Genomic DNA, 24,320 nt, shown 5'->3' with positions numbered 1-24,320 from the left:
TTGTGTCTCAGGGATCCCTTTCTTAGCTTACTACTCATTCCAGGCACTCTTATTTCTTTTCTCCCAGTGGAGCAGTTAAGCCCCTGTCTTTGGAGGAGCCCAGATCCTTCTCTTCTGAGAGACTATGGTCAGTATGCTTCTTGCCAGCTTGTCCTTTGTCCCTCAGTTGCCCCAGGAACTCAACTGTCCCACTGCCCAGGATCATATCTAAGCCTATGCTCACCTTTTCCTCATCTCACAGAATCCTAGAGATTCTGAGTCCTGGAATCCAGTGAATCCACTGGAGTCTACTTAAGCTTCAAGGAAAAAATCTCACCAATGTCAGAGCTCTGGGTCAAAGCCCCAATGGCTCCTCCTTAGATTTGGCTCTTGTGTCAGGGATATTTTCCAGGTTGCCATGAAAAATGAATTAGAAATATGTGTCCAAGGAGAAGTGAGGATATAAGACCAAGTTTCCCTTCTCCCCAGAATTCTATTCTCCAGCTCCCCAAGCTTTGTCTCCTCAAGAGCTAACCCCCTCCAGCTGTTAATTGTCTGGGAGGAACCTGACACTGGAATAGGCAAGGAGATTCATGATCCTGAGTTGTGAAGGAGAGGCAGAAAGAGAGGTAAATAGCGGTATCATCAACAGGGTTGGGAAATGCAATGGAGAGAGCATTGGATATTACTTTAGAAAACTTGGAGTCCAAATTTAGTTCTTCTCATTACTTGGGTGATCTTAAGTTAAGTCACTTAAATATCTTTGTGCCTCAATTTCACCACTATAAAAGGAAGTGGGAGGCTTGGATGCTTTCTAACGACCCTTCTAGCTCCAATTGTATGATTCTAGTGGGCCTGAGAACAGGGGGGTGGGACCAGATAACAATCCCAGAGAAACCTCGAGAAAGGAAAGGACCAAAGCTCCACCTCAAAAGGAGGGGTTGCCTTGGCTCCACCCAGAATCTCCTCACCCACTCCCAGCCCAACCTAGAGGATTTAAAAATCCCTGTCAAGAGGCTCTTTCAAGAAGGAGCAGATGGAAGGTAAGTTATGGGAGCCTCATTTTTCTGAAGGGAATTTGGGGTTAGGACAGAAGAGGGGATGCTCTCACTCTCAGAGAGTGAGGTGACTGACAGGTCTTTTGGCAGGACCCTGGACATATTGGTAAGAACCCAGTAGGGAGATCTGGCTGTGAATATTTGCTCTTTTGAATTACACTAGCTAATGAAATCATTTATCCCAAAGAGCTTCAGTTTGTTCATCTTTAAGTGGGGAATAACAAAATTTGCCATCAATGTCCCAAGGAGGCAGTTAAGAACAAATGAAATAATGGGTATGAAGTATTTTATAAACCTTAAAGTATATTATGATTGCAAAGAGTTGTATTATTGTTATTGTTGTTGTTGAGTTATTTCAGTTATATCTGACTCTTTGTGATCCCATTTGGAGTTTTGAAATCCTTAGAAATGAAGTCCTAGGCAGGCCATTCTATGGCCTTTCTATGGTCCTACCATTTTCTGACCTTTTAACTTTTAGGGTTGTCTAATTTTCTTAGCTGGACAGTGACTTAGTATCAGATCATCATTAGATTTTCCTATTTTTATGTGGGGGGGAAGGGGAAGGTTACTCTCTACCCCAATCTCCAACCTTAGGACCTCTTTTCTAGGGAGAGGGGCCTAAGTGCTAGAGAAAAGATAAGATTAGTATATGCTTTACCCAGATGAACGTTTCTTGTGAAAGTGGGTTGCAGAAGTGGCTATTTCAAGAGACAGGCTGAGAAGGCTAGTTGAATGTGGAGGGGGGAGGGTTTGGAAAAAGGAATGGGTAGATAAAGCTGGTAAATTCAGTTTGAGGAGGCTATGGAAGCATAAATTGTGTCTCAGGGATCCCTTTCTTAGCTTACTACTCATTCCAGGCACTCTTATTTCTTTTCTCCCAGTGGAGCAGTTAAGCCCCTGTCTTTGGAGGATCCCAGATCCTTCTCTTCTGAGAGACTATGGTCAGTATGCTTCTTGCCAGCTTGTCCTTTGTCCCTCAGTTGCCCCAGGAACTCAACTGTCCCACTGCCCAGGATCATATCTAAGCCTATGCTCACCTTTTCCTCATCTCACAGAATCCTAGAGATTCTGAGTCCTGGAATCCAGTGAATCCACTGGAGTCTACTTAAGCTTCAAGGAAAAAATCTCACCAATGTCAGAGCTCTGGGTCAAAGCCCCAATGGCTCCTCCTTAGATTTGGCTCTTGTGTCAGGGATATTTTCCAGGTTGCCATGAAAAATGAATTAGAAATATGTGTCCAAGGAGAAGTGAGGATATAAGACCAAGTTTCCCTTCTCCCCAGAATTCTATTCTCCAGCTCCCCAAGCTTTGTCTCCTCAAGAGCTAACCCCCTCCAGCTGTTAATTGTCTGGGAGGAACCTGACACTGGAATAGGCAAGGAGATTCATGATCCTGAGTTGTGAAGGAGAGGCAGAAAGAGAGGTAAATAGCGGTATCATCAACAGGGTTGGGAAATGCAATGGAGAGAGCATTGGATATTACTTTAGAAAACTTGGAGTCCAAATTTAGTTCTTCTCATTACTTGGGTGATCTTAAGTTAAGTCACTTAAATATCTTTGTGCCTCAATTTCACCACTATAAAAGGAAGTGGGAGGCTTGGATGCTTTCTAACGACCCTTCTAGCTCCAATTGTATGATTCTAGTGGGCCTGAGAACAGGGGGGTGGGACCAGATAACAATCCCAGAGAAACCTCGAGAAAGGAAAGGACCAAAGCTCCACCTCAAAAGGAGGGGTTGCCTTGGCTCCACCCAGAATCTCCTCACCCACTCCCAGCCCAACCTAGAGGATTTAAAAATCCCTGTCAAGAGGCTCTTTCAAGAAGGAGCAGATGGAAGGTAAGTTATGGGAGCCTCATTTTTCTGAAGGGAATTTGGGGTTAGGACAGAAGAGGGGATGCTCTCACTCTCAGAGAGTGAGGTGACTGACAGGTCTTTTGGCAGGACCCTGGACATATTGGTAAGAACCCAGTAGGGAGATCTGGCTGTGAATATTTGCTCTTTTGAATTACACTAGCTAATGAAATCATTTATCCCAAAGAGCTTCAGTTTGTTCATCTTTAAGTGGGGAATAACAAAATTTGCCATCAATGTCCCAAGGAGGCAGTTAAGAACAAATGAAATAATGGGTATGAAGTATTTTATAAACCTTAAAGTATATTATGATTGCAAAGAGTTGTATTATTGTTATTGTTGTTGTTGAGTTATTTCAGTTATATCTGACTCTTTGTGATCCCATTTGGAGTTTTCTTGGCAAAGACGCTAGAGTGGTTTGCCATTTCCTTCTCCAGCTCATCCTACAGATGAGGAAACTATTGACATGCCCAGGTTCACAGAGCTAATGAGTGTCTGAGGCCAGACTTGATCTCAAGTCTTCTTGATAGCCCTATGCTCATCCACTGTACCATCTTAACTGCCTCATTGTTATTATTACTAAAATAATATATACTCTTGTAAAAGTAACATAATAAGCAATATTATTACACAACATGTAATAATATGTAATTATATAAAATAATATAATATGTAATACTATGTAGTTGTGTAAAAGCAACATAGTGTCACATTGTAATATAATGTGTAATCATGTAAAAGTAACCCATGAGCTGTGAGATCATAGGTGAATCATTTGCCTTTCCCTTTTTATTTTGTTTTTTAATGTTCCAAACTCAGAATCCCATCGAAATTTATAGTTAGGAGAAATGTCCTAATGTTCATCACAATAATCATTTAACTTTTTTTTCCTTTTTATCATTTTCTAACTTTGCAGAGTGGAAGTAGTTCCTTAGTAAGCTCTTAAAGTGAAACTGACTCGTGTCCAGGTAAGGGGAGAGGGAGAGATGGTGGGTGGGAGTGTGGGGGGGAGGCTGGATTTGAAATGTTAAGGCGAGGGTCAAAGTCCCAGCTCTGCTCTGTGACCTTGGGCTTTCTTGGCCTACAGACCTACTCATTTGTAAAATTGGTGATTTCTAAAGTCCCTCATAGCTTATGGTCTCTTGCGTATTTGATATCCTTAAATGAGACCTCTGATCCTAGAATGGGGGTCTCTTTCAGATATGAAGCTGCTTCTGCCCCTTGTGGGGCTCCTGGCCATGCTGACTCTGTCCCAGGCCTCAGAGAGCACTACTTCCCCTGGTAATTAGTCATTTGGGCACCAGAATGGGGTCGGGAGGGAGAGGGATGAAGGAGGGGACTTTTCCTACTGTGTGTCTCACATTATCTTGGGGAAGAAGGGGAGGCAGGATCCCAAGGCCAAGATCAAGAGTCTAAACCCCAAAGGGGAGGGGTGGCGATCCGTGGAACCTGACCCCTCCCTTTATTCTCTGAACAGCAGTCGCTAATAAAGTGGAGACTTCAGTGCTGGTGAGCTGCTTGGAAGATGCAAAGCGACTAGTGGACAGGGCCTACAAACAGACCCGGGAAAGGTGAATAATATAATACAGTGCCCAGTAATTGGAATCAGGCAGGAAGAGAAGAGGAAGAGGATGGGGAAGGGAGAGAGAGGGAAAGAAGAGGAGTCAAAAAACCAGATGTTAAACTATGGTCCAAGCTGAGATCATTACCATGTCCATCTCCCTTCCTCCAGACAGGATGTCTTCTTGAATATGTGAGGTCTACTTGTATATGGAAAAAAAAACTAGAACAGAAAGTGCCTTTGTCTATATATGTCTGTTTATACTTTGATCTGTCTGTCTATGTTGCTCAGACCCTTGCTGCCTGCTGCCCCTATTCTCTCCCTTCTTCTTCTCCCTGCCTGGATGGAGCCTGTGAGAAGACCTTAATTAAAATCTGGTCTCAGACACATACTAGCTGTGTGACCCTGGACAAATCAGGAAGGGCTGAATTCATATGTTTAACCTTAGATATTCTTGGCTATATGACCCTGGATCAATCAACTAACTTTTTTTTTGGCCTCAGTTTCCTCATCTGTAAAATGGGGATAATAATAGCACTTATCTCCCAGGGTTGTTGTAAGGATTAAATGAGACAAGCCTGCCTCAGTTTCCTCAACTACAGAATGGGGATAATAATAACACCTCCTCACTCCAGTGATTGTGGGGATTTGGCTGTGAAGCATCTGGCACAGAGTAGTTGCTTAATAAATGTTTATTCCCCCTGTGATAGACTTGGTTCTTTTCATCAATGAAATGATTCAGAGCAATCCCAATAGAATTGTGATGGACAGAGCCATTTGCATCCAGAGAGAGGACTCTGGGGATTGAACGTGGAGCACATGCTCACCTCTCTTGTTGTTTGCTTGCTTGCTTTTTTCTTTTTTCATTTTTTCCCTTTCAATCTGATTTTTTTCACATTTAATCTGTATTAGATTACTCACTGTCTAGGACAGGGAAAAAGAAAAAATTGGAATAAAAGGTTTTGCAAGGGTGAATGTTGAAAACTATCTTTGCATGTATTTCAAAAAATAAAAATCTATGATTATTTTGAAAATGTTTATCCCCTCCCTCATTCTCTGCCATAGCGTAAAGCGGAGACTTCAGAGTGGAACTGCGAACCCCATGGACCTCCTAGCCTACTTTAAGCGGCCAGCAGCTGGGACCAGAAAGACTATAAAAGCTGCTGAGTACATGCATGTGGCCCTGAATCTGCTGGAGGAGAAACTTCAGCCCCAGTACCCTGGAGCCTTCAACTTTACAGGTTCTGCCCTGGTCTAGTCCAACCTCTCCTCTCCCCTCTTGGAGTTCCATGGGCTTTCCCCATCCATTACCTCAACGTGAAGTCTAGAGCCAGGAGTCTCAAGAAGTTGAGGCTGGTATTGGGGGAACTAAGGAAAAAATTGATTGGGTGGGAAAGAAGGAAATAGTCTCCCTCCCCTCCAGCTCCTTCTCCCTGTCCTTCCCAGATGTGCTGACCCCATCCCAGCTGGACCTGCTGTCCAACATCAGTGGTTGTGCCTCTCAGGAGAAAGAAGTGAAATGTGATGGAGACAGTAGATTCCGCACCATTACTGGGAAATGTAATAACAGGTAAGGGAGGGGAGGGACTGGCAGGACTGATCTCTCAAGAGCTTTTCCAGTTCCCCTTTGGATCTATTAGACTGGAAGTATCTCCAAGGCAGGAATGGTCTTGATATATTTTATTATATGGAGCAGCTAGGTGGCATCATAGTACACAAAGCATTGAGCCTGGAAGACCTGAATTCAAATGTGACCTTAGACACTTCTTGACTATGTGACCCTGGGCTAGTCAACTAACTTTTTTTGCCTCAGTTTCCTCATCTGTAAAATGGGGATAATAATAGCAAATTTCTCCCAGAGTTGTCATAAAGATTAAAAGAGAGAAAAATTGCTAAGCACTTAGCACATAGCTTACTACATAGTAAATAATACTTAACAAATGTTTTATGTATTCTTTCCCTATTTATTTTTTTCCCCATATTATTGGTAAAAAGATCCTGGCTCTCTTTCTGACCTTTCATCTTTTCTCTTCCTTCCTTTCCCTCTTGATCACTTGTCCATTCAAAATACATACAGAAACACATATATGCATACACACATAAACACACCTATATGGACATATATTTGGTTACATGTGCATGCATGCATGCATATATACATACATTATTGTTTCCAGGAGGAATACTTTGTTGGGATCATCTAACCAACCGTTGGCCCGATGGCTGCCTGCAGAATATGAGGACAGATTTTCTCTCCCTTTTGGTTGGACCCCTGGAAGGAGGAGAAACGGCTTCATTCTCCCACTGGTAAGGCTGGAGGACAGCTAAAGCTTTGTTAATCTTGCAAGACTTAACTTCTTTTCCTGAACACCTGGTAGGTTCAGGGCCAGGCAAAGGATTCTATTCCATTTATTTCCTCTTTTCTTTTCCCCTTCAGAGCCCAGTCTAGCAATACAATAATAGCCAGCATTTATAGAGGGCTTTGAAAGTGGCAAAATGCTTTTTTTGTATAAATATTATCTCATTAGAGTCTCTCAATAACCCTTGAAGACAGGTGATATTATTATCCCCAATTTATAGATGATAACACTGAAGCTGGGAAAGCTTAAGTGATTTGCTCAGGGTCACACAACTATGAAATGTTTGAGCTTGGGTGGATGAGTTTGGGAATCTCTGCTGTCTGTTGGCCTATGGTGTAAAGGACAATGACTAAAAAGACTTTATCTCTAGGACAAGAGTAAAGGGGAAGTAAAGATAGAAAGGAATACAAAATATAGTGAAAAGAAGCTGCTTCCTGGAAGAGGAACATCTATTCTTTGTGGCAAGAGGCAAAAAAAAAAAAAAAAAAAAAAAAAAAAAAAAATTCACTTTCAAGCCGGGAAACCAGACCTCCTAGGACATGGTAGAAAAGGGCTCAGCCCTGTGGCTCATCTAGTAGTTTTGATTCTAATATAATGCAATCTAATCAAATTCATTTGGATTAAATAAGTATTTATGAACTACTTACTAGCATTACATATGTAAAGTCAAAAATGAAAAAGTCCCTCTCCTCAAGGAGCTTATATTTTAGATTTAGTGACATAGGGGAGAAAGTAATCAGCAGCATCTAACATGCCAGTGGATTATTCTGCAGTTGGTGAGGTCTTGCACCCATCCTGGTGGTGCAGGTGTGGAACTTGGGAGAGGGATTGGAGCTAGATGGGAAGATCTGGAAGTCACGGGCAAAGGAGATGATAAGGGAAGGGTGTTGATGAGGTCACCTTGAAAGTGGGTATAGAGAAATAAGAGAATTTGTGATAGAGCCTTGAGTTATAGCTAGGATTGGGGGGACTCGGCAGAGGATGTTAAAAAGGAGTGATAAAACATGCTAGAGATGAACTAGGAGGAACCAAAAGCTAAGAGAAGAGTGAGTATACATGAGTGACCCACAATGTCATTAAGAGAGGTCAAGAAAAATGAGGATTGGTATTAGTAATTCAGAGATCCAGGGAAGCAATGTGGAGGACCAGTTTCAGTCAAGGGATAAGGTCACAATGCAAAGGTTAAAAAGTCAGTGGGAAGAGGAAGCAGGAAACAGAGATGACTTTTTCTGAAGTCAGCTGTGAAAGGGAAGAGAGAAACAGGGCAATGTTGTTGGGCCTTATTTTTCAGTCTTGTCTGACTCTTCATGACCCCATTTGGAGTTTTCTTGGCAAAGATACCTGAGTGTTTGGCATTTCCTCCTCCAATTCATTTTACAGAGGAGGAAATAGGTTAACAGGGTTAAATGATTTGTCCAGGGTCATAGAGCTAGTGATTGTGTGAAGCAATATTTAAACTCAGGAAAGTGAATCTTTCTGACTTCAGGCCTAGCACTCTATCCACTCAACTGCCCTAGACAATAGCTTCCTATTTTAAATACTTATTCTTGCTAAGAATGAGAACAGCAACAAAGTTTTTCACTTACCTGTTTCTTTTCCTCATCAACAGCATCCTTGTCCCCCTTAAGGCTTTGGAGTGTATGGAAGTATCTAGAGTGTTGGAGCTGAAGAGGGAAGGCTAGTTCTAATTTTCTCAGACCCTAGAGAGTGGAGTTCAAAAGGGAAGAGGACAGTAGACAACCAGTATTCATTACTGAACCCCAAGTGTTGGTAGTACTAGTTATCCTTATCGCTTTGGGACCAACGTGGTACCCTCTAAATTCAGACACATATAGGACTTCACCCTACTTGCTTTACTCTGGTTATAGCTCTGGGGTCAAGGAAAAGACTAGAGATTCATGAATTCAAGATCAAGGAATCCAGTTTTCTGTACTTCCTTAAATATTGAGAGACTCTGGATAAATCATCAACTCCATTGTACTAACTCAATCTTTTCTGTCCAGGTCCGAGATGTCTCCAACCAGATTGTCCGCTTCCCTGAGGGAAGGATCACCTTGGACCAGGAGAGGGCACTCATGTTCATGCAGTGGGGTCAGTTCATTGATCATGACTTGGATTTCAGCCCAGAGTCTCAAGCCAGGGTGGCTTTCACCAGGGGGATTGACTGTGAGAAGAGCTGTGCCCGGATACTTCCTTGTTTCCCTATCCAGGTATGATTCTTGAGGAAAAAGAGATAATACAATGTAGGAAGGACCTAGCTATTGACACTCTTTTGTGTTGAGTACTATATGAGGCCTTTACAGAACTGGGGTTGCTAAAAAAAATAAATAAATAAGACATAGCCTTTTCTCTGAAGGAGTTTATAGTCTGGTTTGGGAGACAAGAGAAAAAAGTAGAACAGGGAGGGAATAATTTAACATAGTCTATGATCATTTTATAATTTATAATCATTCAACTCGATGCCAGGCACCATGCTAAGCACTATACAATAGGAGTACAATCAGAGAGTCATAAAAACAAGAGCATCCCTAGCCTCAAGGAGAAATATAGTTAATACAAAATATATCAATATAAACATACATAATTGAGTATATAGAAAATAAAATAAATAAATAAATTGGGGAGGGTGGGGAGCAATAGTAGCTGGAAGATACAAAAAAACTTCATAGAAAAGGGTAGCTTAAATAGGATTTTATGGGAAATACAAGATTTTCAGCAGTGGAAGCAGCTCAATCCAACAGTCATTTATTAAACACCTGTTGTATGCTAGGGATACAAAGAAAGGCAAGAAATAGTCCTGATTTTCAAGGATTTCACAGCCTAATGCAAAACAACAAATCGAATATTTGTAGTACAGTCATTTTGTGTGACCTCATTTGGGATTTTCTTGGCAGAGATACTGAAGTAGTTTGCCATTTCCTTTTCCAGCTTATTTTACAGATAAAGAAACTTGAGATAAAGAGAGTTAAGTGACTTGCTCAGAGTCACACAGTAAGTATCTGAGGTCAGATCTGAACTAAGAAGATGAATCTTCAGGATTAACAATTTATCCATATAGATCCAGAGAGAGAGAGAGGGGAAAGAGACAGAGAAAGAGAGAGAATGAACTACAACAGGCATCATCAATCCCATTTTACATATAAAGAACCTAAGGCTCAGAAAAAAAATTTGCCAAGAGTCATAGTCAAGTGTCAGAGACAGGATTTAATCCCAGAACTTTCCCATCTCTACATCTAACAAATATTTCTACTATGCTCTACTGCCTCTTGGAGCCCCACTACTAAGTCATTTTATCTCTCTAGCTTTAAGTTTTCTTTAAAATGAAAGGGTTGGACTGGATTTAACTTCTGGTTCTAATGTTCTTTGAGAAGAGTAAGACTGAGTTAGTAAGGACAGTCATCTTAGAGAAGCTAAGTTTTAAGCTGGGTTTTAAAGACAGATGACAGAGAGAATGGAATCCTCTGTTGGGAGTGAAGGCCAACTCTAGTCTAGTTCTATCCACCTTCTTCTTTCTACAGATCCCCCGAAATGACCCTCGGATTACTAATACGAGGGACTGTATCCCTTTTGCCCGCTCTGTACCTGCCTGTGCCAAGAGGAACTGTGTCCTCAATCAGATCAATGCACTTACCTCCTTTGTGGATGCCAGCATGGTATATGGTAGTGAAGATGCCCTTGCCACCCGACTCAGGAACACATCCAATCAACTGGGGCTGATGGCTGTCAACACACGATTCCAAGACAACGGGAGGGAACTTCTGCCTTTTGATAACCTAGAGGAAGACCCTTGCAAGCTCACCAACCGAAATGCTCAAATTCCCTGTTTCCTGGCAGGTCAGGCACATGGGTTTAGGAGGAAGGGCTTGGGAACAACTCTTATAAAGAGTTGCCAGACCTTTAGGGCCACAAAGAGAAATGCAGGCTCTTTATCAGTGTGGTTATCCTACAGGTTCCAGTTATGTCACTCAAATCTTTGATGTCTTTGAGATGCAGTATGATATATAAAAGCAAGTATAGTGTGTCAGAAAGAACTCTGGGTCTGGAGTCAGGGGATGTGGGGACAAATCCTGGCACTGTATTTTCCTATGTGAGCTTGGGAAATTCATTTTCCTCATTGTCATTTTCCTCATATATAAAACAGAGGATTGGATGAGATACTTTCATATTCTTAATGCTATATAACTCTTTATTTTGCATATATTATGGCTAAAGGTTCAGAGGATAATGTCCCTGCCAAGAAAAAATGTACAGATTTACTCAAGTGCTGTATGTCTGCTAAATTATGACTATTGTCCCTAGAACTTAGTTATAAAAATAGTCCCATTTCACAGCAAAAAAAAAAATTTAAGGAACTAACATACTAATCTATGACTCATTCCCTTCTCCATCTGTACAAAGATATAGACTATATATTTATTTTTGTCCAATTCTGTTTTTTGCCCTTGTTACTGAAGACATCAAATTACAAGTTTGAGAAAAGCATAAGACTATTGTATAGCAATTGGAGGCAAATTATAATTCACTGGGACTTCACAGTCAAGAGTCAAGGCTTCAAAACTCATTCATGCCCATTTTCATTACAATTTCTCCTAATTGTGCACCTAAGCGCTAGTCATTCTCACAAGTTACATGAAGATTTCTCTTCCAGAACTTAGACTATTAGATTTTGCATGAATACACAGAGCCAAACACTTGTTGAATCTCTTAGGACCAGTCCTGAGCTCATTGGGTATAAACTTGCCCTTAGAAATCTACTCTCTCCTTTCAGACTCCCAGGGTTTGATGGAAAGAAACTCACTATTTAGCTGGAGAAATAAAGTCTCAGAGAGAAGGAGCTTGCCTAAGATCACAGAGCAAGTTTCAGGTCTAAACAAAGGGCCTCCATTAGGCAGCGAATGTCTTGAGAGGGGTCTGATGGTCATTTGAATTTGGGATTTTCAAAGGTGACAGTCGAGCAAGTGAAACCCCAAAACTAACAGCAATCCATACCGTCTTTGTGCGGGAGCACAACCGGCTGGCTAGGGAGTTGAAACGACTAAATCCTCAGTGGAGTGGAGAGAGACTGTACCAGGAGGCTCGGAAGATTATTGGAGCCATTGTCCAGGTAAGTACTGCTGAGTGACCACCATCATTCCCAGGGTGAGAGGCTAAATTGATTCAAAACAGAGGTAACAGAACTCTTTTATAGCCTGAAAAGGACTTATAATGGAATATATGTAACCACTTAATTGGGTACAAATGGTAAAAGTAGTACAAAAATCTTGTATTAGGAGCCAGAAAACCTTGAGTCCTAGACTCATTCCTGCTTTTAATTTCACTATGGAATCTTTTCCCTATGGAAGATAAATCCTTCCCAGGATTGGAAATAACAAGAAATTGATTATAGGTGTGGAGATTACTTTGAAAAAAAAAAGTGCTATACAAATGGGAAAAAGGATAGTTCAAATTGTTTAAATCTTCCTTCTAAATTCCACTCTTCTTGCCACTTTCCTCATTTCTGTCAAGGACATTATAATCTACAGGATATCAGTTCAAGACCTCAGTGCCATTCATTTTAATATAATTTTTATTTTACTTTTTTTAAAAAAGGTAATAAGCATTAATTTTTACTGTCACTTCCCTTCCCCATCATGGAAAAGAAAAAAAAAACCTAATTTATATTATTGAGAAAAAAATTCCTGATTGACCATATTCAAAAATGTATGTCTCCTTTTGCACTTTTCTGTGAGGAGGTGAATAGTATTCTTCATCATCAGCCCTCTTGTGTGGCTGGTCATTGCACTGAAAAGTGTTCTTAAAACTTTCAAAGTTGTCTTCAGTGTTGTTGTATAAATTATTAGCCTGGCTCTGCTTCATTTTATATTAGTTCATACAAGTCTTCCCATTTTGTTTTGAAACCATCCTGTTTGTCATTTTTTATGGCACAATAGTATTCAATTATACTCAATTATGTTTAGTTATTCAATGATGGATACCCCCATTAGTTACTATTTCCTTACCATCATAAAAAGAACTGCTATGTATTTTTTAATATATGTGCTTTTTTCTTCTTTCTTTGATCTCCTTAGGGAATAAGCCTGGTATTGGTATCACCGAGTCAAAAATATGCTGTTTAGTGACTTAGGAACACATTTCCAAAGTGTTTTCCAGAATGACTGCACCAATTCACACAATGTGCCTGTTTTCTTACAGTTCCTTCCACATTTGTCATTTTCCTTTCTTGTTACCTTTGACAATGCCATGTGATAGCCTCTTAATTAACATCCTTGGCTTTAAGTTTCCCCACTCTCCAATCCATTCTGCACACTATTGCCAAAATGATATTCCCAAAGTATGGGTGTGACCCTGCCCCTTCCCTGGTGAAGTTCTGGCAACTCCCCATTCCTCCTAGGAATGCTCTCACTCCTCATGTCTGTCTCTTAGCATCCCTACCTCCTTCAAGGTTCTGTTCAGGTGCTCTTTCTCACTGATCCCCTCAGGATATTTTTTAGCATTTATTTTGTATATAAATATTTATTTATCAGTGTACACACTGTTTCCTTCCAAAAGAGTGAAGCCAGGGGCAGTTTCATTTGTTTTTTCTATTCTAGCACTTGGTGACTCATATGTACCTTTTAAATGCTTGTTGAATGAAAAACATTGAACGCATGAACAAATAAATTCTGGGTATAGGAAACAGAAGATTATTCCTCTGGTTGTCTTCTCTTCTAGATCATAACCTACAGAGACTTCCTCCCCCTGGTTCTGGGCGAGGCTAGGGCCGCCAGAACTCTGGGTCCCTATAGGGGCTACTCTCCTCTAGTGGATCCTCGCGTCGCTAATGTCTTCACTTTGGCCTTCCGTTTTGGTCACACTCTGATCCAGCCCTTCATGTTCCGCTTGGGCAACCAGTACCAGTCCTTGGGACCCAATTCTCGAGTCCCTCTTAGCACTGTCTTTTTTGCCAGCTGGAGGGTTGTAAATGAAGGTAATTATGATTATTGGCTTGGATTACTGGAGATTTCTGCTCAAGGGGGCACCTGGGAATGGGCAATATTCAATGGATCATGCAGACGTTTTCTGAGAGGACAAGGTTTCCCTGAACATCAGTGGGATATGTACCCTTACCCTTCACTGACTAACCACCGCACCTCCCTATCCCCTATGAAAGTTGTTTCTATGGCGATTAAGTATTGCTAGACTGATGAGTGAGGTTTTTAGGTTACCATGGCTACAGATCCTACTGAGGTCCCTCTGAACACTGCTACCTCTAGGAGTAAACATCAGTTCCATTCGGTTCTTGCTCTCTCCCAGGTGGAATCGACCCCATTCTCCGAGGCCTCATAGCCAATCCAGCCAAACTGAACCGCCAAAACGAGATACTGGTGGATGAACTCAGGGACAAGTTATTCAGACAGTTGAGGCGCATTGGGCTGGACCTGGCTGCTCTCAACATGCAACGCAGCCGAGACCATGGTCTCCCAGGTAAGAGGACTAGACCACCCTTATGTTCATATTGGGATTCAAAAGGCAATCACAGGGCAGGAGAGGCTTTGGCATCTGGGTTAGCTCAGGCAAAAGCTCTCCCCTCAGATCTCCATTCTTCTTACCAGCAATGTTCCACTTGACCTTCAGTATTTCCTAACTCAGGCTGCTTAAAGCGTTTTATCATTAAGGGGCTTGATCCATAATTCTTTCCAAAATGCACAGGGGGTAGAGAAAATAGTGGATCAAACCTTTGGCCAGTAATGACATTGAGGTAGCTTACTGAGCTCTAGCATCCCATCCTGTGAGGAAGGAAAGAAGGGAGGGAGGAAAGGAGGGAAACAGAGACAAGCAGACTGAGACAAAGGGACAGAGAAAGGGGGGGGAGGATGTTCTCCATCCATCTTATTGGTGGCCTGTGTTGGAGAAATGGAGAGAGGGAGCTGTTTGGGTCCTCGAGCTTTAGACTTGGGAGGGGACCTCCGTTGTTTCCTTCTCCTTCCAGCTTCCCCTCCTCTCACAGTTTTTCTAATCTCCATTCTTGTAAGTCTCTGTAGTCTCTTCTGGTCAGTCAGGGTTTCATTCTTTTGTTTTTTAGGGACAGAGCTGTAGCCCATATAGTAATCTTGGCCCCAGGTTCATGCATTCAGGCAGTTGCCCAAGATGAACACTGGATCCAAGCCTGGCCAAGCCAACTCCTTCTCTGATACTAGCCTCTGATACTAGGCTCTGCTGGGCTTTGACCCTTGAGAGCTGAACTTCTTAGATTTAATTAGTCAAACTATCAACAGAGATATCCATAGCTTCATACAGTGTAGGGAAAGTGATCTGGCATTAGAGGACCTGCTTTTACAGGTTAGCTCTGCTAGTATGTGTAACAGTGGGCAAGCCTACAGTCTTTCAGTAATAAAAATTAGATATTGCATCAGATAAATCTCTTGCATGCTTAAGTCTGTGATTCTAGAGTTGCAAAACTTTTGACACTTGTCACCTACATTATCCTTTATGTCCAATTACCTTGCAGCATAATGATCATTAGGCACACAGCTATGGGTCAGGTGAACATAATCATACATTGTGATTACACAACCAGGTGTTCAAATTTGTGCATGCTTATTGCATAGAATTTAATGAGACTAGCAGACTTGTGGAAGGTGGCTGTGCTTTCCCGGAATAGTAAAGTTAGTACTAGAAGGCAGAGAACTCTGAATTCAAGCCCAGAGTTGGATGACCAGAACTTCTCTCTGAGAGTGAAGCTTGGTGGGAGATAAAGAGGTGGGACTGGAACTATTACCTTCTTGCTTCTAGGGTACAATGCTTGGAGGCGCTTCTGTGGGCTTTCCCAACCTCGAAATTTGGCCCAACTTGCCGGGGTTCTGAGGAACACCAATCTGGCAGCCAAGTTCATGCGTCTGTATGGGACTCCTGACAACATTGATATCTGGGTTGGAGCCGTTGCTGAGCCCCTTTTGCCTGGGGGCAGAGTAGGACCTCTCTTGGCCTGTATTTTTGAGAATCAGTTTAGAAGGGCAAGAGATGGAGACAGGTAAGTGCTCTTTGTTTAAAGGAAGGAAGAGGGGAAAATTAGGTAGCACAGTGGATAGAGCACCAGCCCTGAAGTCAGGAGGACCTGAATTCAAATCTGGCCTCAGACACCTGACATTCCTGGCTGTGTGACCCTGGGCAAGTCATTTAACCCCAATTGCTTCAGCCAAAAAAACAAACAAGGAAGAAGAGAACACCAAAACTCTCACCCAAAAATTAAAGAGAGGAATGAGAGTAATTGATGGGCTTCATTTCTTTTGAATCAGAAAGACCAGGGTAAGCCCAAATGGCAATTCTGGCCCTTAGGTGGGCTTTCCATTCAAGAACAAATTTCCCACCTTCATCCCTGCTGCTAAGTATGCCTTTGAGATTTTGTGCGGTTGTTCCCTTCCACCTCACCCCACCACAACCACTTTCTTTGAAGGTTCTGGTGGGAGAATCAAGGTGTCTTTACCGAGAGCCAGCGCCAGGCCTTGAGCAGTGTCTCCTTATCTCGGATTATCTGTGACAACAGCGGCATTAACACTATCCCCCAGCGCATCTTCAGGGCCAATACCTACCCAAGGGATTTTGTGAATTGTGCGAATATCCCCCAGCTGAACCTCTCAGCCTGGAGAGAGAGATGAGGACTACGCAGGTAAAGAGAGTTTGGACTCTTCCTCTCTGCTAGTGAGCCGAGTCCCCAGGCTTCTGGAGGAGGGAAAGGACTGAGGGTCACTCTGAATGAATAGGAGAAAATCTCCTAGGGGATGACCACTGGAGCTGCTGTTGGCCAACTCCAAGATCTAGGATTTGGGTGAAAGTCAAGACATTCAGATTGCCTCATTCCAGATTCGTTGGATGGCTACATTTTCAATCATTTCTGTTTATTTCCACAGAAGTCTGTCCAAGGCTCCTTCCTTGGGAACAGGGCAGTCAGAAGCATCCAGGAGGAGCAGCCCTTTCTCCATATAGTCCCACTTTTTGCTGATGCTTTCACTGGCTTCACTCTCAGAGCCAAGTTTACTGCTTAGGATTGGCAGTATGAGTTCCCTGGATACCATTAACTGCTGCCTTCTGGTATCTAGCTTTTACCCCAGGTTCCCAGATGCATGGGCCTGGGAAGTCATGCTAAGATTAACGGCAATGGATCCTGGACCTGCAGAAACCTTGAGGCCCCAGGGCAGAGATGGAGTTGGCAGTGGGTTCCCTGGCCCTGAAGTACAAAAGTCTCTTTTTCTAGATCTCCAAGAGTCAGACATCTCACAATGCCACAGATTCCTGCAAGATCCCTCCTCTGGGGCTAAAATCTGTTCTTGGCCAGTGAGCCAAGTGTTACATCCTGCTTCTGTCAATAAAGCACTGTTAAAAGCACAATTGTCACTGTGTGTGTGCTTGGGGAAGGACATTCTCACAATCCAGGAGGGGTGGAAGGGAAGAGAGGAAATAAGTTCAGAAGGGAGAAAAGGAAGGGAAAAAGGAAGACAGAATTTAAGTGCTCTATGTGTGAGACATTAGCTATGCACAGCCTTCAGTTAAGGTGATATGGCCAATTTCTTATCCTTGGAAAAAGTGCAGAATGTCTTATTTTCTATGACTAATGGGCTGATTTGACCAGAAAAAAAGTGGTTGAAGGCCAAGAGCATTACAAATGGTTGCTGTTGTGGAATTTCCCTATTTGTTGTACCTTTTTTACCTATAGGACCCTTAACTGAACAACAAGCCCACACTGGGAGATCCTCTGAAGAATAGGATAAATACTGGGTATGAAAGGAAAAAGAAGTTAACATCTCTTAAGCAAGGCTGGCTCACCATTTCACATAGTTCTGAGGGAATATGAGTGTGCCAGTAACCTGGATGGAAAATCAGGCAAGACAACGAGATGGTGTAAAAGCAAGTTATATGTTTAAAACCTAAAAGCAAAACCAAAGCACTCAATAATGTATATGAGGTAGGTCAGACTGGGCACACCCTTGTCCATACATACCCATGCAAACCCCCAGATACAAATGCTCCTCATCACAGAGCCATACTCGGTCCCTACCCAGAAGTTCGTGAGTGCACACACACACCACCATAGACACTCTCCCATATATGCCCACCACCACCACACACAATTTGCCTGAAGCAAAAGTCAAAAAAAGATGGTTTTGAGAGAGCCAGAACTCTGATGGTGAAAAAATCCCTGATTCATTTTACTCTCCTTCTTTTCTGGATTCCCTTGTGAGGTTGTAAAGTCATCAACTACCTCAGGCCCTGATCTGCTGCCCTGCCTCCTGCAGGGCAGGCCAGCCCAGGGCTCCCTGAAGGGACCAAGCCTGCCACAGAGTCCCTCTGCCTGTGCGGCCCTCATCCCAACAAGCTCTGGCCTTGCTGGAATTTGCTGTAACAGGATCCTGACCCAGAAGGAAGGTTGAACATTAAGCCGCAGGGCAGCCCATGGTCTTGGAGGATATGAGTGTCTGTCCTTGGTCGTTGGGGAGCACTGTGGCTGAGGCTGCTGCTAGTTGGAGGCTACAGTGCTCAGGAGCTCACCAGATCCTCAGGGAGGTTTACCTGAGCCTCCTGCATGCGGCGTCGGGCTCGCTGGAAGGCCTCTGAAAAAGTGACAGAAAAGGGGTTACTCTGCCTAACTAGGGAAGAACAGGCTTGTGTAGGAAGCCAGCATGAGGGAGAAACCTACCTAGCACATTAAAAATGTTGTTTTGCTGACTGAATCTTCCTATGCCTTCCAGCACACTCTGCATCTTCTTCCAAGTGGAGCCAGACTCCAAAAAGGCCCTGTTAAATGGAAGCACCAGAGATGGTCAGTAGAGTCTGGACCCTCTGCGCAAGTGAACAGCAAGGCCTCCAGGCCAAGGCCACTTACATGGACTGCTGTAGGCAGTTAAAGCGGAAAGTAACGCTGCCTGTTGTCTTACTTCGGAACCCAAAGCGGCTCAGACGGTCCCCCTAAAGAATAGGTGCAGAAGAGCATCAATGAGCTAACTACCTTACATTACCTCTGCCAGCAGTCATCTTCAGCTAAAGGTAGACTCTGAATTCCTAGTTTTAGGAATAGCTCCAATTTCACTAAAGAACAAAATGCCCAACACAGATGGCTGGCTTCCTGTTAAAAAATCCCTTTTTTCCCTATCTTACACCAGCAGCATTTAGGGAGGAGGGAGGAAGAAGGGAATTTTCTATTTTCTGAAGTTGGTAGCACACTTACATCTTATCTGAGAATGTAGCTGAGGCATCCTAGAACCCATGACACTACAGATAATATTGATCAGGGGAAGAAAGGGAATCATCTCTAATGCCAGAATCATGGACAAGTGAATATGGATTTTGCCCCATATTTCATTCAGAAAAATAAGTTCCCTGTATAAGGTTCATTTCCTTGGACCTAGCCAGGGAAAAACTTACCTTGAAGGTCCCTGGTATTCGCACATATGATAGGTCTTCCAATTCCAGTGAGCCCCCAATGAAAAATCTCCTCAGTTCTGCCAGAGTTCCTAACTCCACTGGCCTCCATGTTGAGGCTGTAATGGTATGAGACCCTATTTTGCCAAAGGGACAGTAAGAACATCCAATCAGACCATTGAATCAAAAAAAAAAAAAAACAGTTCTAATATATACCTTGCCAGGAGTCATGCAAACATTTGAACCAGTAAGTTCTTGAGTGGATTTTCAAAATAAGAGCTGCCTCCTTTCTCGAGGGCCGAAAACCAAGGAATTTTAGCAGAGGCACTTAAGAATTCCAACAAAGCTGAGGAAGTTAGAGCTACACCCAGTAGTCCTTAATGAAGAAGTAAAAATCACTGAGAACTTCAGAAAACCATGAAATAGTCAGAATTCAAATGTCTTCCAACTCCTAATTAAAGCACCTTAAGCCCAGAAACAGACTTACTCTTTGGGAAACCTCCAGTTCTAGGATGGGTGAACTTACCTGGTGCTGTGGGCAGTACTATGGACCCATAGCCTTCCACCCGATATCTCTGCCAGAAATCCAGCGAGATGACTTCCAAGTACAGCACAGGCCACTGAGACAGATCCTCTGGGGCACATAAGCAAACAAGAGTGGGACTCCGTGACTGCCAGGACCAGCCCTGGGTCAGGAGGCAAGGCAGTGTGCCACACTGCAAAGAACAAGGCTACTGGCATCAGAGGACTCCAGTTCAAGTCCCAACTCTGGCACGTGCAGCCTACGTGGCGCTGGGCAGGGCTTCGCCCTACCGGGGCCTCAGTTTCTTCATGTGAAAATAAAGGGCCGATGACCATGGTGGTCCCCGCTGGCTCTAAACCCACAGGCCCACGACCAACTTACCAAGAGCTTCAGTGTCATGGAAGAACGAAGCCTCAAATGTGAAAGGGTAAGAGAAGTACGCCACTTCGTCCTGGAGGGACAGAAGGCTCACCATCAGGCCACATGAGGTCTCATAGAGCACAGCAGTAGCCTCCCTGGGAACGTCTCCACCATAACCATGCAAAGGGGAATAGCTTCCTATACAAACTACGGCCACTGATGGTTTCATTTTTGGTCCTAGTCCTTTTGGTCCGTTGGGTCCCCCAGCACAAGGCCTGTCACATGGCTGGGGCTCACTATGGACTCATGGTCAAGAGCTCATGACTCGGCTCTGCATGCATCCCTGTGCTATATATCTGCCTGATAAAGGAAGGGAGGGCTTCAGCTGCAATCCCCAAAGCAGATATTCAGCAGGGCTCCAAAGACTGGCCTTTTTCTTTCTCCTTACCATTCCCACTGATTTGGTAACACAAGTCTGTGTTACTCCCGAGAGCTGCTGATATGATGGACTTGACCAGTCTAGGAACCAAAGACCAGAAAGCAGTTAGTTCCCTAGAACCTTCAGAACAGTGAAGTAGCCTAGAGGAAGACAAAGCACCTGGAAGAATCGTGACAGCTCTCAGTGGAAGCCTGGGATAAAGCCAAGGGAACTTTTTGGGTCCTAGCTCAGTTCAGCTATTATGTTCTGGGAACAGTGCCAGGTACAGGGATAATGATGATAATAACAGTGACTAGCATTTATATAGGACCTTAAGGCTTGTAGAGTATTTTACCAATGTTATCTTAATTTATCCTTATAACAACCTGGGAGGCAGGTGCTGTTATCACTCCCATTTTATAGGTGAGGAAACTGAGACAGATTAAAATGACTTGCTCAGTGTCACACAGCTAGTAAATGTCTGAGTCTGCATCTGAACTTCAGATTTCCTGGCTCCAAGTCCAACATTCTACTCACTGTACCCCCTTGCTGCCTAAAGATGCAAAGGTTTTATCCCCAAGAAGTTTGAGTAGACCTGTACTTTCTGGCAAAGTTCCTGCTCAGATCTATGCTATTAAATAGTCACTTTGAAAAAAGGGAAGAGGACATGAAACCAGTCATTAGACACCCTTATCTGTCCCAAGCCACTGGCCCCAGGGGGCAATGAGCTCAACAATGGGCTTCGCCTAAAAGCTCTTATCACAGCTAAAGACAAAGTGAAGGGAAAGTACATATCAGCACCTATTTTGTCTGTATTTTGAATTAAGTGGCAACATGAGTCTTTCCCAGTGGAAAACCATGCCATAAACTGGTTGATTACAGAATTACTTACATTCAGGCAACTCCACAAAGAAGTGCACATAAAGATTGTCATATTCATAGCCTTGGGCTGAAACTGAAAAGAGAGTTAACAGTGAAGAGGGACCTTGGGGGAATTATTTCAGCATGTTATACTCCTCCCCTCAAGGGGAACATCAGCAGGTCTGCAATATAGTCCTAATCATAAGCAACTCTTCAGGTTAACAAACAGGCCTAATGCTTTAGCCCAGGGAAAACTCAGTGCCCCAGAACAGCAGCATCACTGACCATCACAGCAATTCTTAAGGTATGATGGCTCACCCACAATGTCAAGTGCTGCCTAAGCATGAAGGACCACATAATGATCACAGAAGATTCATGCAAAGTTTTAAGACTTGGGAAAACACCACAGAGTATCCTCACAACAACAGCATGAGATGACCGCTTTAGGGATTCCTGTCCCCATTTTAGAGATGAGGCAGCTAAAGCACTATGACTTACTCTCATAATTACAGAATGACCAAGTGAAGGGATGACGATCAAACCCAGGGCTCTCCTGGCTCCAAGTCTAGTAGTCTCTCTGCTCTACCATATACTTTCAAGATACTTACCCACCTCTCCATTAACAAAAAGCCGCAGGGAGCCAGGAACAGCCTAAGAGAGTAGAGAAAAGATTGGAAAGTCCTAGAAAATGCTGTCCAATAATCAGGATCCCACATGCGGGGTACCATAGACACAAACTATTAAGGCAAAAGGGCCTTAGAACTACCACCTAATCCCAGGTATCAGGACCTGGGGCAGTAGGGTGGCAGTGACTACTACCTCCTACTAATGTACTGTTCTCTTATCTCTGGAAAATGAGGGGGGAAAAAAAGCATAGAAGGCCAGTCAAAGAGATAAAAGAGATGTGGTAGACTAATAAAAACCAGTCAATGACAGCAATAGCAGATGCCCGCTGAGGTACAATAGAGAATAAAGCACACAAGCATCCTGTTTTCCTTGGACAGCAGTGGGCAGGAAATCTGCAGTGGATCAGACCCACGAGAAAACTATCTACTCCTGTAGACTTAAATTTAAGATTCAGAGCCAGAAAAGAACTCAGCAATTCTCTAGTCCACTTACTTTTATTTCACACTTTTATTTATTCCTTGGGTATGTCTTTGATCACTGTGGGTCTCAGTTTCCTTCATTAAGGAATGCATATGCAGGGAGTAAGTAAAAGTAGTGAGATTTAATCCCAGATCTTCTAACTCAAAACCCTTTCTATTCTTCCATGAAGCCAGACTTAAAAGCAAGGCTTCTTGGCAGAGAATGAAAAGATCCCAATACAGACAATTTAACCTGTTTTTGGTTAACAGTCAAGGAGCTGCCCTTCGATGGTGCTGACATCACTTCCCATTTCCTGGCACTTGAAAGAAAAATGCTCAGAAGGTGTGACAAGCATACACTTGATAAGTCATAGTCATCCTGCACTAAATTCATGCAATTAGTTGTACTGCAAGGAAGTAGGCTACTCACCATCTCAAAATCAGAACCCACTAGACTGCTGAGATACTCCTTGTGCCGGCCATAGAGCTGAAGAAACAAAGCCAAAAAACAGACACTTATCCCCTTTCCTCCTTTTGTCTCTGGCTCTTAGCTCTGACCAGTAAAGGAATGAGAAATAACCAAGGGGGAAGGCAGGGAAAACTAGCTGACCATACACCTGGCCCTAATTCTGTGGCTCAGTCCTACATTACAACTGGGAAGAAGAAAAACTACTGGCCCCACCCTTGGACACAGCCTCAACTCCCAGTGTTCGAGGCCCACCCTAGAGAGCTTTGGCAACAGGGACCTTACATCCTTGAACACACGCTGCTCCCGTTCTTCTTCCTCTCGCTGTGCAGGGGAGGATACATTCTTAATTGTGTACTTCCACAGCTCCTGCTTCTCCCCTTCAGTTACAATTCTGCTCGGATTACACCATGAAGAAAAGTCAGAGCAAAGACATTAAGTCTGGACAAAGCAGATGTGATCTCTTAGCTCTAATCTACTATGTTTGCCTGAAACAGCTTGAGGAGTGGAGGAGTGCTGAAGTAGAGAGGCAAAATGGAAGGATAGCAAGTATCTAGTAGCTTAATTTGCACCTTCCACCTTGGTTGTCAGGAAGTATGTGACAATTTAGGGAACAAGATCTGACCCTCAGCTTAATTTCATCCATTCTTTGAAATAAAATTGCTCCAAGGAAAGAAGTTCAAGAGACACAGACAAGTAGGACAGTTTGTTGTCTATTATTGTGTTAAACATAATATTTACTCAAAAATACTATCACAGAATGTCACAGTTTCATATATAGTCTTCTTTTCCATATTGTCTATTGAAATCTTATGGTTGATAAATGAATAATAAAAAAGGTTTTTTAAAATACTGCTCTAGTTAATGCCCCTGGGGCAGGCTATTCCATTAAAAGTAGAGCCTCTAAAAAGTGAACATCAGAAAGGAATTAAGACTGTAAAATATCAGCTTTTAGCATCAAAAAATGAAGAGAAGGAAAAAGATTTTAGCCCACTAAAACTCTCCTCAACAGTCCTTCCATTTTTCCTTACCTGTAAGGTCCCCTGTTGTCTGTGAAATCTGGTTTCACTGTGATCACTCCGTTGCTGTCCACTTTCAGAGTACAGAGGACTTGCTCATAATCCCTCTGACCAAGCCTATAGATCAGGAAATTAGGATTCATGCTTAGGAGGCTAACAGCAGTACCAAAGATAGAGGGGTAGGACATTGGAAGGTCTGGGGACAGGTAAGGGGCAGTTCCCTTTCTCCCTTGGAGTCTAACTACTACTACTACAATGAATGATCTTCCAAAACAAAACAAAAAGGTAAGACTGTATCCCACTACTTACAACAATGACAAAGACAAATATTATAGGAGAAGGAAGGAGAGGGCAGGGATCTGGGCAGTGTGGTCAGAGGTCTCACT

General features: G+C 43.0%; 2 protein-coding genes across 13 annotated transcripts in view; one reads left to right on the top strand and one right to left on the bottom strand.

Moving 5' to 3' along the window:
- Positions 1-3,802: 3,802 nt before the first annotated feature.
- Positions 3,803-24,320, top strand: part of LOC127559991 (eosinophil peroxidase-like) — an 83,544-nt gene continuing 63,026 nt past the window's right edge. For 4 of the 6 annotated variants that reach the window (XM_051994193.1, XM_051994194.1, XM_051994192.1 and 1 more), the window contains exons 1-11: positions 3,803-3,856; positions 4,089-4,169; positions 4,366-4,459; positions 5,515-5,690; positions 5,896-6,019; positions 6,627-6,756; positions 8,813-9,019; positions 10,328-10,643; positions 11,753-11,913; positions 13,521-13,776; positions 14,103-14,273. In XM_051994193.1, the coding sequence (XP_051850153.1) occupies positions 4,091-4,169; positions 4,366-4,459; positions 5,515-5,690; positions 5,896-6,019; positions 6,627-6,756; positions 8,813-9,019; positions 10,328-10,643; positions 11,753-11,913; positions 13,521-13,776; positions 14,103-14,273 (1,714 nt within the window). In that variant the 5' untranslated portion in view covers positions 3,803-3,856; positions 4,089-4,090. Of the gene's footprint in view, positions 3,857-4,088; positions 4,170-4,365; positions 4,460-5,514; positions 5,691-5,895; positions 6,020-6,626; positions 6,757-8,812; positions 9,020-10,327; positions 10,644-11,752; positions 11,914-13,520; positions 13,777-14,102; positions 14,274-15,581; positions 15,820-16,242; positions 16,456-16,696; positions 17,175-24,320 lie in introns of those variants that run through there. The other 2 variants (XM_051994190.1, XM_051994191.1) reach the window with 2 other exon arrangements.
- LOC127559992 (tectonic-like complex member MKS1) overlaps positions 17,681-24,320 on the bottom strand; it is a 46,000-nt gene continuing 39,360 nt past the window's right edge. For all 7 annotated transcript variants that reach the window (XM_051994201.1, XM_051994203.1, XM_051994198.1 and 4 more), the window contains 12 exons: positions 23,947-24,051; positions 23,201-23,309; positions 22,880-22,936; positions 21,973-22,015; positions 21,396-21,458; positions 20,534-20,604; positions 20,107-20,176; positions 19,729-19,836; positions 19,206-19,339; positions 18,667-18,749; positions 18,481-18,578; positions 17,681-18,394 (listed from right to left, as the gene is read on the bottom strand). In XM_051994201.1, coding sequence (XP_051850161.1) covers positions 18,321-18,394; positions 18,481-18,578; positions 18,667-18,749; positions 19,206-19,339; positions 19,729-19,836; positions 20,107-20,176; positions 20,534-20,604; positions 21,396-21,458; positions 21,973-22,015; positions 22,880-22,936; positions 23,201-23,309; positions 23,947-24,051 — 1,015 coding nt within the window. In that variant the 3' untranslated portion in view covers positions 17,681-18,320. The remainder of the gene's footprint in view (positions 18,395-18,480; positions 18,579-18,666; positions 18,750-19,205; positions 19,340-19,728; positions 19,837-20,106; positions 20,177-20,533; positions 20,605-21,395; positions 21,459-21,972; positions 22,016-22,879; positions 22,937-23,200; positions 23,310-23,946; positions 24,052-24,320) is intronic.

Source organism: Antechinus flavipes, chromosome 4 (genome assembly GCF_016432865.1).
Source record: "Antechinus flavipes isolate AdamAnt ecotype Samford, QLD, Australia chromosome 4, AdamAnt_v2, whole genome shotgun sequence".
NCBI lineage: Eukaryota > Metazoa > Chordata > Mammalia > Dasyuromorphia > Dasyuridae > Antechinus > Antechinus flavipes.
This window is presented reverse-complemented; position numbering and strand designations above follow the sequence as displayed.